We start from the raw sequence: 16,682 nt of genomic DNA on the forward strand, positions 1-16,682 counted from the left end.
CGTCCCTCGAACCAACAGAAAATACATAGTTAGTTGATATAGAATTTGAAATAATAGGATTCGTACCGAGCATTGGAGAAAAGATGTACTATGGAAGTGATGTGTAATTTGAGCCAGGTTTCACTTGTGGATGGCCAATCTGTAGTAGAGATTCCAAAGGTCCTACAAGATCATTAGTTTTGTGCACCGAATCTAAAGGAGAAACTCAAGCTTACCTTTAATCTCCTACTAAGCCCTATGCATAAGGATGAGACCATACTCCACAGCAAAAATCTGATATGGTTTGTGGACTCCATGGTAGTCCAATAATTCTTCGCCCGTGTCAAATCGGATAGAAGCAAGCTGCAAGGCCCACTCCTAATCGTTTCTATCCATGTTTGCCTGTGGAGACTAGAGTGGTGTTGTGAATGTGTTCAAAGTCATCTGACCCTTCTGTTATTCCTGCTTTCGTGGATGAACTTTCCGATCAAAGGCCAAGGTTTCTCAGAGAGTGTCTAGCTTTGATACCATGTGAAGAAATGCTCTAAATGCAGAAAACACAAAACCAATCATACGACAAAGCATAGATTGATAAACACAGAACACAGTTATGTTTATGGTTTTCTGGAGGCTATAATAAGGCCTATGCGAAGAGGATTAGAAGATAGTCATATCTGATCCACCATCTCCTTGGCACTTGCCTCAATTCAAGGCCATAGGTGTCTTTGCAAAATGCTCTCTATGAAAAGAGCCATCAGATGGCTGTTCCTGTTCTCAAGGACCACCCTCTTGCTGCTCTGATGAATTCTCTCATTTTGCTTTCATATTGGGAGGGGTCTAGTCCTGGATCCCAGCAAATATGTGTTGTAACCTATAGCCACCTATCCAACATTCTGAAGACCCTACGCTATGGATCCATCAACTCTCTTGAGTGTTTGCAGCCCTTGTCTACAGTGTGTTAATCCTGTAGTGTGGAAGAAGTCTCTGCCACTGCTGAATGCAGCTGTTCTAAGCACAAACAGCCAGCTCATAATGACACACTGATGATGGTGCTGGGGCTAAAGCAGCAATAGAAAACTGCAGGATACGATGACTTGTATAAAAATACAAGGAAAACTTGACATTGATAGAACCAAAGTTTACACTCATACAAATGCAACTAGGACATGGGTCATAGATATAAAAGGATTATAAGCAATAAAGACAGTGCCATGCATGGCATGCTATGAATCAATTATGGGGTCCAACATCTGAAGTCGATATTAGGATGTAAAAAGGAGTGGGAGTTACCCATGTAAATCACATGTCGAGCTCCAAACAGCCAATAAAGTGGAGTGTACTTCAACTGATTTTGATGATATCAAGGCATGCAAGGAGCAATTTTGGAAGCCTATAAAAGGAAAGAAACAAGGAAATTGGGGTTGGCAAGAGGATAAAGGAAGGCAAGAAGAAGGAGGATGCCATATCAGAGGCCTGTGGATGAATACAGGGAGTTTGGAGTATCCTCAGTTCAAGTTGCCTTTGGGGTATGATCCTAGTTAGCTCTCTCTCCTCTTCTTGATGTCTCTCTCCTGCTACACCATCTAGGTTGAGGAGCCTTAAGATCTTGGAGATCTTGTACTTTGCCTTGTATCCAATCTGATCATCTAAATTAGTTCTGCAGTGACTTATCTAGAGATAGCCCTAGATGTGGTCACAATTCATCATGAAACCTAATTGGAAGATAGGTCTCATATCTTTTTCTTCTTCATGTCCACCTTCTTCCCTTTCTCTGATAAGTCCTTGAAATTTTGAAGAAGATCTAAGCAAACAGTGTTCTGGGTATCTCAGATAGTCATCTACAGAGGCTAATATCTCAGGATCCAGCCATGAAATATGAATATATTTCAATATCTTAAGGTAGTTGTAGTCCAACCTAGGAGGTATACTCATGATTTTAGGGTAGAGGCTTGCGTTTAGGTTACTCTTTCCATAGATATGTCCATTATGATGCAGCAATGGAGGAACATATGATCTGTTGCAGTCATAGCAGCTTGCGGCACTCAAGTCTTAACAGTTTTTTGAGTTTTTCTGGGTTGTGCTAGTCAGTATCTCAACTTTACCTGCTGCTGCCACAGAAAATTCAGAACTTTCACTCCCTAGAACTGCACATACACCATGTTTGATCGTACTATAATAGTCGTTAGTCATGTCAGGAATGCTATCATAGAGAGGCAGGTGTGAAAACTGCTGCAAACACGTGCTCTTGCTGTCACAAGCAGCCACCAGGGATGAAATACTGAATGATGCTGCACTAACAAAAATGCAATCAGCTTTGAGGCCTTATATTATGAGAAGCACAGGTCTGCTGCAACAGTCCCACAAACAGCTGGCAAACACCTTCCACAAAAGCTCCAAATGGCAAGGATAAACTCCATGCTCTGACTCCATGATGGAGACAGGTGGAAAGGAAGGTTGAACAGAAAAGGAAAATGAATGCAAGAGAATGATATGAATGAGCCAGGCTCCCACACTATGAAACCCAGGTGTAAAATACTAAGGATTGAACAGAAGTATGTACAACTGAAGTGGACTGTAACTAGGTTCCAAAGGCGACACTAGCAGTCCTGGACCTGAGGAAAACCAGTGCATGACCTTCTAGAGTACCAAACTGATCTGACCTAAAATGTGACACGTGGCAGAACTCGGTGCCAACGTCTGGCTCAAGCCGCCCACAATATGGAATCAGACAATAACTGTCCACATTAAACACTTTAAAACTGAACTATAATGACTAACTAGATTGTAATAGGCTTCCTTCAGAAATATCGGTGGTGCAAATTGGTTAAATATAAGAGAAAGGCTTTATATTACATGGAATGGACAGTGCAAAGCCCTAGATTTAATGAATCATGAATGTGCAAAGACTTGGAATCCTGTTTAGGGCAGTTCCATACATGAACTGAAATAGTGGACCAAAAGCAATTAAGGTCCATACCCAAAATTCATAATGCACAAAAGTTTCATAGCCAGTATTCATGATGCACAACGATCAAACGCCCAGAAGCAGGCCCTTTTGCATGAAATGGTACAAGAGGCATTTTCCAAAGGTAAATCATCTATCGCTCTTCATTATAGCTATATAAGCGTCTTCACAAAAGGCAAGTAAACTGTCTATAGACATTTCCTTATTTAAGGCTTTTGCTATGTACTTTCATATATTACTGAGAATATATGAAAGATTGACAATAGCAAACGATGGTAGCTTAAAAGTGCAAATTAGCATCATCTTACTACGATGAGTTGTAGATCTGTATACCTCATAGATGTCACCTCCTCAATGTTTAGGCATGCACGTATAAAGGTTTCCTGCAGCATAGCCAAAGAGATTTACAGAAACTCAATCACATTGACATAATAAATTTAACCTCGTAACCATCAGGCTTAGACAAAATTGAAAATAGCACTATGGTAACTTTTGTAAAACAAGTGATAAATATGCATAAAAGAAATAAAACCCTGTCACAAGTTAAAAGAACCTGCAACTACTAGCAGACTCGAAATAAATACACTTTAAAGGTGAATCCCTTACATATAGCAAAGAGAGGTTTTGAGTTGAAACTTCTATTGGCCTCCATTGGTAAAGGTACCAAGGAAGTGTCCACATAGAAACTTTCTTAGAAGCTTCTCATTTTTCAATCTCTCGCCCTCAAAGGCATGCAATCAAGACAAGGAGAGGGAAATAATGAGCCCCAAATTCATATTTATGCTGACTAAAAAGGTGAACGTGGCAAGGTAGAATGATAGGCAATAGATATCCATCCAGTCTAAGCAACTGTGCTCACACTTTTTGTACACTTTTTTTGGTAAAACTGTCATAAGAATAAATGTACAAGGTGGATTTTCCTAAAGACAAGAATGCCCAATATATAAGCTAGGAAAAGACCTATGAATAAATGAATATCCAAAGCTGTATACAATAAAATAGCAAAAATTACTCACGAAATCACAATGCAAAGAAGGCAGATCATTATCACTATCATTTTCACATGGTCAAGTGGATGTTGAGTGTTCTCCAAAGGCCTAGGGTAATCCTCCTAAATCTCCACGCCCATCAGACCTCAAGCACACCCACAAATGGTCATCCCCATAGGCAGCCGAGAGGGGGTCCTACTCTTGAAACCTTCTCCCAGTCTACCTAGCGCCCACATGAACAAGTGGTGGCCCACTAGTAATGTGAGTTATGGACAGCCCCTTCAGTCACCATCTTTCACAACACTTGAAGGGGGTTCCGATCCTGCTCCTACACCTCCTCCCATCCTACTTACTCCTAGTGCCAACAATGGTAATGTGAGTAATGGGCAGCCCCCTCAATCAAATCCTTTTGCAGTACATGAAAGCATGGCTGACTCGTCTTGCAGACCTCCTCATGTGGACTTTAATCCTCATGACCATTTGGTCACCTGTAGTGAGGACTCACAATGCATCCACCATCTATGCAGCTTTCCCCACTTGACACAATTCCCTCAGCAGCAACCTGTTGAGGGTCGTGTGGACGAGGAGTGTCCCTCCAAGGCCTCAAGCACACCCACAGCTGGTCATCTCCTGAGCAGCTGAGAGGAGAGCCTGCTCTAGCACCTTTTCCCATCCTACCTACTCCCTCTAGTGCCTATATGACCAGGTGGTGACCCACTAGAAATGTGGATTATGGACAAGTCTTTTAAAATATGCAAGTTCATTAAGGTATGAACAATACCTTTGATTTAGTCAAGGATGGTAACATCATTAAAAAATGTGTACCTATTCTCATAAATTTCACTTATGGTTACACTTTTGATAGTGCACAGCACATGTTCTTGGTGGAAAAGTCTCCTTCAATCGAGTAAATTTCTGGTTACCACCTTTGCTGTAAGTAGTCTTGCAGAGCTTATATCTCTCAATCTGACTATTAACTTTTGGAGCAATAAAAAGATGAAATCCTCATCTCTTTGTGCACTACAACTTCACAATCTGGATCTTCCAGATCAGGTCTTTAGAACATTTTATATAGCCACCAGTTTGGCTGGTAACCTGCTTATAGAAATCTGAACTGCACCTACCTAGCTACTTGGGGAGCTGAATAATTGGAGTCTTTTTGCAGTTGGCACATAAGGAAATGGAGAGGCTGGCCACATCTCCACTCAAGGAGGGCATGCTGCATTCAAGACGATTGGTGAATCATCTTCTTCATAACAGCAAAGTCCATTGTCAGATTCCTATAACCCTTTTGAGTCATATGAATTAAAACCCTTCCCTATTTCTTTTTTTGGTGTGCAGGATCCCGATCATGAAAGCTTTAATTATATTAACTTCAGTAGAGGAGGTTCTAGATGTAGACATCCATTTATAGGTATACTTGGTACTATATCCTCTATTTCTTTTGAGCATGGAGTTGGCATTTTTGGTTCACAATTCCCTCTCATCCCACCCTCTTCTACCAATTCTCTTTCATTTGCTTTCAGTAGCTGAGGATTAAATTCCTCCATTACATCAAGTACATTAGGATTAGAAACATCTTTTTTCTATTCCTAGCACTTTTTCTTTTTCAACACCACATGTTAGCTACCCATAGGTGAATTGAACTTTGCACCTTGATACATCATTAGCAAGAATGCCACCCATTAACACACTTCCTTATAGACATTTGCATCTCTCTATTCTCTCACCGAATTCACAACTAATTCCCTCAAGAGATCTCTACAAAATTTGGTCCTAAGAGGGTTCAATTGAAAATTTTTTGTTGTTAAATCCTAATTAACAGCAAAAATTAGGGGTTACTAGCAACCCTGCAAAGACCACTCAAAAATTGCGAGTACTTGAAATTCAGCAGCTGAAATTTGGAAATTTCAAAGAATTTCAAGAAGCCAACCAGCAACATGAAGTTATCCAAGGAGCAAATTGAAGGCCAATCCCCAAGAAAACCAAGGGGCAAATTGGTTTGAAGGTTTGCTAGTTACTATGGATAGCAAGATGCATTGAAGTTTGAAGGAGATCAAGTTGGATCTCAATGTACTTCAATATTTTGCAATACAAGTTAAAGAAATACTACAAGAGGTGCCAGTTTTGGGAGCCAATCAGGTGTCTACTATCCAAGATTAAGTGGTAACATTTGTATTTTCAGTTTATGTTAATTTTATGCTCGCTGTAATTAGTACTTAATCAAGTCATTTACCACCCTACCGGAGAAGAAAGGTTGGTTACAATAGGAGAGAGTGTGGTATGAAATTAAAAACTATAAACAAAAAATTATCCTAGATATGATATAATAAATGCTTAAGGAGCATAGGGCTTCCCAACAACCATTGTTACTAGGAGAGTGGGATGCGGGAAATTGAAGAAGAGTGTCATCCTCTACAACGGATCATGAATGCAGAAAACCACCAAAGCTTGATGCTGAATTTGATGAAGGAAGCCCTGGTAGTTAGATGATAGAGAAAATTGTTAACACGATAGTTCTTGAGCAGCAGATATAGTTGGAAGGGCCCAAGCAACACACGCAAGTACAAAAGGTTGCTGTAACAAATTCAAATGCTGGTGATACAGGTAGTATGGTATGAAAACTTCTTCAACAACTGAAAACTTATGGCTGGGACCTCCATACAGTAAGATAAGGATGTTTGAGAGAAGGGTGTTAACTCTTGGTGGAAAATGCATATGTGCAAACACTTGTTGATGAAGACCGACAATGAGAAAATAGGGCAGCAACTCCTAATGAAGAAGATCAGCAGCAGAACCAATAGCCACATTCTCCAACATCAACAGATGATGTCGATGGACAAGAAGAGAGGGCAAAGCAGCAGCACTAATTGCCAAGCTCTCCAATGTCAACAAATGATGGTGATGAACTAAAAGAGAAGGCTTAAGTATTCTAGATAGGAAGTCAAGAGACTTAGGAGAGCAAATGAAATTTATCCCAAGGGCCCCAAGAGGTAGGGAAAGAGGCCCAAGAGTACTATACCACCCTGCTCACCTTGAGCTCCAAATTCACACACACACACACACACACGTAAATGCTTTCATTTAATTCAAGCTTCTTCACAAAGAAAAAAGACTGTTTAGCAAGGCACTCAATCGATCGAAGGTGTAGTGGCCCTTTATTCCTCATCTCATAGCCATGTCCTAATTGGTAGTCTTAGAGGTGATAGAGTCATCATTCAGAGCTGGTAAGACAAGGCTGCACCCTTGCACCTTTATTATTCCTATTTCTAGTAGTGGCCGTGATCTCTTCTCTAAGGGGGGATAGATCTGTAGATATTCATGGCATCAGGCTGCCCATCCCAAAGTTTGAGGAGCTTTTGGATGTAGAGTTTGCAACTGACATAGTTGTGTATTTGGACGGAAATGAGGGGAGCTTCAAGGTCTTTGTATCAGGTTCAAGGACCTTTGTAGAGCCTCAAGAGCTCTTATCAATTGGCAACAAGTCCTCTACATTTCTGGTTTGTGACACTTACCAACCAAACAGGATACCACATAAGAGTTTCACTTGGGTCCCTACCACATGTTAGTGAAATATTTGGTTGCCATGTAGATAGATATTTCTTTAGAGCAGCAACTAGCACCCTTACTTTTGAGCATCAAGTAGAAGCTCCTGCACTAGAGTACAGCTTTCTCTAGCATGGAGGATTCTAGTGGATAACCAAGCTCTACTTTCCACCTTGTGGTACATTACTTCTAGTTGGCCTTTCTCCAAGTTATGCATTGGCCAAGTGAAGCATCTCACTAGGAATTTCATTCGGTCAAGTGGGGATGAAAGCCAACAAGGTTGAAAGTAGCCTAAGATATTAACCTACAGCCTGCATTTTCCAGTCAACTGTCTGTGTTTTCTATTTTTTGCATTATTTTATTCATCGTCTACTGCATTTAATGCTCCTCTTGTCTGTGTTTTGTTGTACAACTGCTGGGTTTTGTGCATTTAATGCTCCTTCCAGCTGGGCAACAGCATTTTGAGGCTTCTGGCAGTGATTCTTGGATGTTTTCTTCCTGTTAATTCTCTATCTTGCAGTTGTTTTGTGATCAAATTGTCTTCAAACTCCATGTGAACATGTGCTAGTGTAATTTGTGCTGTGTCCTGGCTGTACTCTCTCTTTGATTCTCTTCTTCTCTCTATCTTCTCCTATCCTCTCCAAATGGCACCTCCCTACTACTCTACTGATGATAAACTTCATGGCCCTCACATGTAGTACTCTCATGAAAACATGGTTTGTGCAAAAGCGATTATGGTACATTGTTTCAAGAGATATTGAGCATCCCCAACTTTCCACTCCTCTTCCAGATAATTGAAACCCTATCAACCATGAGGAAGCTGTGCTTGCATGGAATTATGATGATGCTTGTGCATATTCCACGTTGTTTCAAGAGATATTGAGCATCCCCAACTTTCCACTCCTCTTCCAGATAATTGGGACCATGTCAACCATGAGGAAGCAATGCTTACATGGGATTATGATGATGCTTGTGCATATTCCACTATTCTCCAATGTATTCCTAAACAGGTTCTACCAATAGTCACCACCTACAAAACATCTTCAGCAATGTGGGAGAAGCTTCAAATGGTGTACAAGGCTCCATCGACTATGCATGCAGTGACTCTCTATGGACAGCTCTTGTCGATTTTTGAGTCTAAAGGTATTGTTCAATCTTTTGTGCTTCATGTTACATGGGTACAAGATCAGCTTCGGCACACTTAGTCAACACTTCCAAAGGCTCATCTTGTGGGGACTGTGCTCTATGAGCTCCCTCTCGATTTTGATGAAGTAGCCAATGCTTTAAGGGCCCAGACATCTTCATAGCCAGTGAGCTTCACTCGTATATCCTCAATGTTGCTTAAGTATGAGGCATCTTTGAGGTTACAGGGGAGGCATCCATCTCAGTATGGTGGCCATGGCAATGCATTTGCAGCTTCAGAGAGGGGTGACAGCAAGAAGAAGTCAAAGACCTAGTGCTATCAATGTGAAAAGAAGGGGAGTTTGCGCAAGGCCTATAAGGAGTTAGCGGCCTAGAAGAAGAAGAAAAAGAAGAAGAAGCAAGTTTTGGACTCTTCGAACAAGTTATCCTCATCCTCCTCCAAGTCTAATTCAGATCCTCCAATCAAGGCAAAGAGGGAGACTGTAAGGAGTTAATCGCTTAAAGAAAGAAGAAGGAGAAAAAGAAGAAGCAAGCTATGGACTCTTCCAACGAATCATCCTCATCCTCCTCCAACTCCAACTCGGATCCTCTAACCAAGGCAAAGGCCAAGGCACAAAAGGGGTCATCTTCTTTAATGAAGGGGAAGGGGCTAGCTGCCCCTCCTTCTATTCCTTTCTAGTGCTAGTGGTGAGGATATCTCTCACGACTATCCAATGCTAGAGAGGGAGTAGGAGAGGGTGGTGAGATGGGGCTGATGAGCCTCATTTATATAGGTATATAGGTGCAAAGGATCCAAAGAGGGACTTTCCTTCCATTTCAACTAAAGACTAGTAGATTTTGAAATCCTCAAGCAAGGATTGACATCCAAGTTTATGATGGATTGTCTCTTGACAGAGAGCAAGATTGGTTCCTAATCTGCACTCACATGAGGGGACACTTTGGTGGTCTGGCCGAAGGCAAGTAATCCATGGTTACGTATGCTTAGAGGAATTGCTAACAAGATGGCTATGTATGCTATTGCAAGGTATTGTTAACAAACCTAGAGAGTTGCTTTGATTCTTCTCTATTTCTAGGAGCTACTACGATCGACATCGACATCAAAATCTCTCCAAGGCATCTTGGTGGTGGGTTGGCTACTCACTACTTGAGTATCCATGGTTCTATTTTGATGGCCATTGTTGTATGATGAGTCATTATCATTGCATCATTGTATTGTATCAGATCATAAAGGAGATTATTGTAGGTAGTTTTTTGTCTTTGGTATTTAACTTTGTGATTTCTGGCATTTTTTAGCTAGTCGACTTTATTTTAAGGCCATCATGATATTGGTTGGCCCGATGGTATCACTTGTGGTTTTCTAGAGCAGGTCCTATTGGAGAGAGGGAGCAAGTACCAATGCCCACACAGCAGTGACTCACTATTATATGACTATCTAATGCTTGCTATATGGATTCCATTTCTCAAGCACATCTCTAAGTTCTCTCTTTGTAATGTTCCTCTATTCTTGTGTTCTCTTTTCTCTCTCTTCTCTCTTATGTTGTGTATCCTATTACAGCAGTCTTCTATACTTCCAAAAGGGATTTGAGATTAATTTTGGTGTTTCCATTGTCCAAGCTTGGAGATTGCTCCAACCTATGTTGAAGAGAAGATAAGGCAAGCGCTTCTCTTCAACCACCTACTTAGGATAGAGAGTGGCCACACAATTGGAGAGAGGACGTAGAAGGCTCTCTTCATAGATTGCTTTCACAATGAGGGGTGGTTTGTCTTTGTAGAGTTACCAACTCGTGGAGACATATTAAAGGAGCTAGAGCCTAAAGACATGATGTAGAGCATTAGGGAGGTGGTCCCTTGAGAGTGGAGGACTAATATAGACACCTCTTTTTTTAGTACATGATGATGGCAAGCTCATGAGAGACAATTTGGATCAATCAAAGCTTACAATATGCTTTGGAGTAAAGGATTAGGATTGTGACCCATTTATAAGAAGACTTGTTACTTAGGTTTGGACCCTAACTTGCATGATGGATGGTTGGAGCTATTGGGCATATAAGAGGAGGTCTCTCAAAGATAGCAGTGGGACTCTAGGAATTGGGTTTAGAGAGGTCCATTTGCACAAGAACCAAGGATGTCCCCTTCTTCAGATACACCACCAAATTGGGGAGGAGGATATATATGAGCATGACTAGAGTGATGATAGCAACAAGCAAGTCTTGGATGCCACTGGGTATCAAACAACCTTTCCTTTCTGACTTCTAGAGGAGATTAGAGGATAGCTTTAGATCTATCTTTCTATGGTTAGTAGCACAAAAAAGCTTGGTGATAGGCACTTGGCTCAGTTATGGTAGAGATCCAATCAACTATCTTAGGTGCAGGGACATAGAGGAGACGTAGATACACTATATATATGGGATTGCACTAGAGCCTAGAAGGCATGGAGAAGAGCCCTTAAGATGGTGTTTCACAACTCAGCATAGTCTATGACTGTGACATGGGAGATAGTTGCATGGATCACAAACAAAGGCCCAGTGCTTATGGACACAAGAATACAGAAGGGAGTCATGCCTATCTCATTTTGAATCACCTCTTGAGCAAGATTGCCGTGCAAAATTTTTCAAAGGCAACATGGACTTAGGTGCACTACCAAAGATGGGCACTAGCATCATTTTTTGTTATCTTTGGACCACTAAATGTAGTCATGCCATAGATCTTTTGTACATATCCACCATAGAAACTCTCTCCAAGATTTGGACAAAGATTGCCCTTACTCCCCCACGGAAATGGAAGAGGATATAGGGTGGTTCGAAGACTATGGGGAGGAGGAGAATGTTTTTCTCAAGACATGAGGTTCTAGCACTTTCTTTCAATGTCAGCCATACTTGTTATGGCACTATAGACTCCTAATTGGTTATTTACTAATGCCTTGTAATAGACTTTCACTTTGTTGTATATTTTTTGTTTTGGCATTTTTGGTACTTTGCCTTGGGATACTTTGTCCTAAGAGAATTTATTAATAGAATTTTCTTTTTTGTGCAAAAAAAAAGAGGCCAATAATTAGTCACCTTATCAAGTTTCCCACGAGCAATTGCTTCAAGTGAATCAAATGCGACTTTTAGCTCCTTCAATGCACCCAAAGTAAACAATCCAGTACATCTTTGTGGCTGCCATCATAAAATTATCAATACAAGAACTACATTCAGCATCATTCAACCTATAATACACTTAGATGATGAGCAACCATAAATATGGAAATGGATGAGCAGTCTGTTTGGTTGAAATGATTAATTTTCTACAAGAGCCCACAAACATTGGCATTTGTGGAGAACAAAAAAGTATGACTTGATTCATCAATGTCAAACATACATTTATAAATTATCTTTGATTTCATAGTATTTCTCAAAGCAAAAGCTATTAGAGTTCTGTGCATTATTGATAGCTTAGTGCCCACCTGCTCTCTACCACAATCCCTTGCATCCTCTACTAGCTTCTGAAATTTCTTTTCCTTTCCCCCCATAATCCCATAACACCAACTTCCATAATTTCCCACTCAAGTTTGAATTAAATTATTGAATTCGATACATATGTATAAAAGCTCTCTTCTCTCAAGTTGTGTTCAACATCCTCACCCTACTTGGCTCCCACATCTCCCACAAGTTCTGACCTGTCATTTGGAGGTCAGCAGTGTTTCAAGTTCGAGTACAGGACTCTGCTTGTAATCTCCTCCTGTATCCTTTCACATTACTGCTGTCACTGAAAAGTAAGAGGACTCTGGATTCTCTTATTCTAGAGTTATCCATTTTAAAAGATGTGTCCCTTACACAAACTTATCTAATACCGAGCATGACTTACAGGAGAAGATTCGGTGGTGGATCCTGAGGTGGACAGCATGGTGGAGAGACATTTTGGTTGACTCTAGGTTTGCGGCCAGGACACAATGCATGTGGCATAATAGACCGACATAGAATTTCTCAATGGTTCAGACAATTCTTAAAATGATACTGGTGCTTAGAATCGGAAATGCAAGGTGGTGCCATTCCAATGTTGGATTGAGAGAGAGTACAAAAGATTGTTGGTGGAGCACCCAAGCTCTTATACAGATTGGAAAAGAGAACTGTTTCCATGCTCCTTTCTCCAACAACCATCCGATCACCTTGGGAGCTTGCCTGACATCTTACAACCAGCCAGTATATAAGTTGGTAGCATACCAACCTCCATTCTGCGTGGACAGGTATATCACATATCTTTTGACTCTCTTGTTGTTTTACAGATCAGGTCTCTGTACTCTTGGACTGATTTGCTGCAGATGTTTCACGGCTGTTAACTATTGACTTACAAGTCTTTCTGTGTGCAGGCAGTTTGAGTTATACACTTGGCCTGACGTGACCTGTCCCAAGTAAAGGGACGTCCAGCACTACTCAGAATTGCAGCTATCTCAGCTTCAGTAAACTCTGTGATGAGCTTCTTATGATTCAATATCAGGGGTTGCAGCATGCTCTCTTAGAAGATTTTCAAATGGTTATCACATATGATGTGACTTTGTGTGTCTGTCAACAGCAATACCTTAACAAATTCACGCACAAGTACACATTTTATGGCGCAAGGATGATGGAGATCACCTGAGAGGAATCGTCGGCGAAGGTAAAAGACTTGTCTCTTTCGTGATTGTCCGGGGGTGTACTGCCTTTCAGAAGGGGAAGAGAGACTCTTTGAGTTTGCTTCTCGCGCTCACTTGCATGGAACTCTTGCTGTACGACCACATGAGAAAAACATCATTATACAAGGTTGCAATCGATGATCGTTCTTCAGAAAAACAGAATCTTATACGGCAATGGCATCCATCCGTCTCCGACATCATCATCGTGCTCGAGCGTGTGACCGCAGGCTCAGGAACAGACCGCAGAAACACAGGAGGATGCGAGAAGATCAGAAGCCATTGCTGCGTACTGTCAGGAAACGGCCTGAGGCATGCCGGAACATTAATGGTACTCACAGCAAAACTGGACCTTCGGTTCCCTCGCCAGGCTGTCTGGAGATCGCTCCCGTCCTGCAGCTCCATCAGGATTGATGGTGGCGCGAGAGGAGCGGGAGCACGGAAAGACGGAAACGAAGCAATGTGTTGTCTATATCGACGTTTGCATGGATATCCTTCAGGGTTCTGCAAAATGATACGAGGCCGTTCTTTGATTGAACGTTTATAAGGAGTTGTTTCGTATTTCTGTGAGCAAAAACGTACAAAGGCAACGTTCGTTGTTCATCTGCCACCTTTGTCACAAAGCTTATTTGCTGTTTTATCATTTGGCCGATTTTCATGAGTGGGTGTCTGCGGCTGGGAGGATTTTCATCGATGGGTGTTGAATCGTGCACAACAACCGGGAAGATTACATCCTTCGATTGACTGAACTATTATATCATATATGGTAAAGGCAAGTTACGTTGGTATGAGAGTCGGGGGTCACGCGCAGACCTGCCAGGCCTTTAACATGTCAAATAAGTAAAGTTTGTTGGGTGTGACATGCTTTTTTTCTCTCTACTTACTAAATATATAGTCATGTTTACTTTTGAATGCTGGTAGAGACTAGACGTGTGGCTGCACTCTGAGAATTGCGCAATTGGTCAACTTATCCACATCAAGGAAGAAGTCCTACATCCATCTTGAATTCTTCAACACCATCTTCATCATCCCTAAAGGCTAACAAGGAGCATCCTATGGTTTACTAAATAAAAGCTTTACATAGAGATTCATGATTCAAGTTTTCTCTCTGTCCTTTAAATGACAAACCCCTTTTACAACTTTTAAGGTAACCTTTCCTTTCCCCGACTACTTGGATCAGTGTTTATTTTTGAAAGTCCCCTAGGTTTTTTCCATTGAAGGACTAATGAACAAATCCCTTTCTTGTCGAAGGGCTTTTTCAAAATTTTGACCTTCGATAGACATGTATTCTAAAAGTTGCATTTCTAGCTAATAGAATAGTATTTGAGAAAATAAATAAATAACTATGATATTTATGTATGCCATCTTGTTGGTTTTTCGTGTACAAAAATCTAATACCGACATGATATGATGATAGAATATTTAAAACTCAGTACAACATATAAGTAATTATTTAAGCATTTAAAATGTATAATGCTATCACCAAAAATAAAATTGCAATGCCAGGTTGAGGCTAAAGCTCAATCAATTAAGATAGTCTAGAAAGGCAACAAGATAGCTCTACAATCATCCATAATCTCAAATGAAATAGCATACAATCAAAGCACACCATTACTTATACTTTCTTATATCAACTTTGTTGCTACCACATTAACATTGCGATGAGCTTTTAATCTATCCCACGTTGCATAGATGGCATCCCAATCAACATATGTAAGGTCCTTAGCACCATTGTATGAAAGGAACATGAGTTGATTTAAGCTCTCGAGTGACAATCTATTGCGATCATTGGACTTGATATGATTCATTTTGGAGAAACCTCTCTCACAATCAACCGTGCTTGCAGCAATGACCAAGCACGCATGCCATAACTACCTTTCTATAGCAAGGTTTGTAAAATCATGGCCTTCTCTACTACTAGGAAGGGCGAATTTTTTTACTTGCCCTTCGATAACAAGGTTTTAAAAATATTTGCCTTCTCTTGAAGGTCAAAATGCCTTTAGAAGGGCTCTCCAACCCTTTTTTAAAAAAACCCTGACTTGGATATATAGTTATCAAGAAACATAAGGATGAGGACACCGAGCACTATTTGGGTTGACAATCCTACACTTTTGACACTAACAAGGGCGATGATGTCATGATTGACATATTTAGTGACTTTGTACAATATGAGCTACTTACAAACTACTACATATGGAGTTGATTTCAGGGGTGGTCACCCAATGCTAGTAGCAGACAAAGTAATGGATCATTTTGACAATGTATATTTTAATAGAGCCTAAACAAAATTTGTTAACCAATATAAAGAAAATCCATATTTTCCAATAATGTGGTGTGAGTATTTTTAGTAATTTAGTATTGTGTTGAATATGCAACAACTTAATTTTCTTTACACATTAAACCATTATCACTACAAGATATAGACCTTATAGCGACGTTTAAAGCAACGAAAATACAAACAATAAAATTTGCCCCCGTCATCGCAAAAAGCGTCGTTATTGACGACGCCATAGAATCGTCGCTATATGCGTCGCATATAGCGATGGTTGCAGAGTATTTGCAACGCTGATAGCGACGACAATAGCGACGCGTGCAGTAAATTTGCGACGCAAATAGCGACGGTAACAGAGAAAAAAAAATTTTGTGGCGTGCTGTATAAGAGCCATACAAAATAGTTTCTGCACTGCTGCATACAAAGCGTTTGCAAACAAAAAGAATGTATACTGAAATCATAAAACTGATAGATGAAATAAATACATGATATCGCATAAAATGCGATTGGTACAATCATAAAACAATATCACTAATACATACAAAATGTCTATATAGATCGGGCGACTAAAAACTAAAGGTATGTGAGCTCTAAGGATCCAAGGGCGAGCTACAAATCGTCGTCCCCCGAAAGCTCTTCCCGCTGCAAAGGAGCATCAAACGGATTCTGCAGAAAAAGAAACAACATATCAATCCACCATACAATAATGCATTCAAATATCTCATGGTAACTACGGACAAGAAAGATGGGTGACTTACTGGGCCGCCGCATCTATACAATCGGTCGATCAATGATCTGAGACCGTGCCTCTCTGCATATCGAGTCTCAAGGCCTTGCGGATCGCGATTTGTTATGGAGTGCTGCAAAGAAAACAAAATGCTAACTGTTAGAAACATGATTGTCAGTACAAAGAATATCTCAAAAAAACAAATAAGCAAAACAAAAGAGAAACTTACAAAGTCCTCCAAATATGTCCTGTGGCCGCCACTCCCAAGATGATGTACCGATCCGGCCTCGATTCGTGCCCTCGCCGCCTCCCGCTGTGCTGACTCCAACGTCCTGGCGAATTTGTAGCCTCCTCCCTCAGTCGGTGCCAGTCGTCTGCATGCATCTAACCACTCGGGCTTTGGAGCCCCACTC

The 16,682-nt window shown here is 40.8% G+C and overlaps 1 protein-coding gene across 3 annotated transcripts in view; it reads right to left on the reverse strand.

Moving 5' to 3' along the window:
• The window catches only part of LOC148014880 (uncharacterized), a 284,657-nt gene extending 270,686 nt beyond the window's left edge, over window positions 1-13,971 (reverse strand). For all 3 annotated transcript variants that reach the window (XR_015688327.1, XM_087665264.1, XM_087665263.1), the window contains exons 1-4: window positions 13,610-13,971; window positions 13,236-13,364; window positions 11,682-11,780; window positions 3,278-3,327 (exon numbers count right to left, since the gene is read on the reverse strand). Coding sequence is in view for 2 of the 3 variants with exons in the window: in XM_087665264.1 (XP_087521390.1) it covers window positions 3,278-3,327; window positions 11,682-11,780; window positions 13,236-13,364; window positions 13,610-13,675 (344 nt within the window). In the remaining variant the exon portion in view is untranslated. The remainder of the gene's footprint in view (window positions 1-3,277; window positions 3,328-11,681; window positions 11,781-13,235; window positions 13,365-13,609) is intronic.
• Window positions 13,972-16,682: the final 2,711 nt, after the last annotated feature.

This window comes from Lygodium microphyllum, chromosome 24 (assembly GCF_053477565.2).
Source record: "Lygodium microphyllum isolate KBCC chromosome 24, Lygodium_microphyllum_v1.1.10, whole genome shotgun sequence".
Classification (NCBI taxonomy): domain Eukaryota; kingdom Viridiplantae; phylum Streptophyta; class Polypodiopsida; order Schizaeales; family Lygodiaceae; genus Lygodium; species Lygodium microphyllum.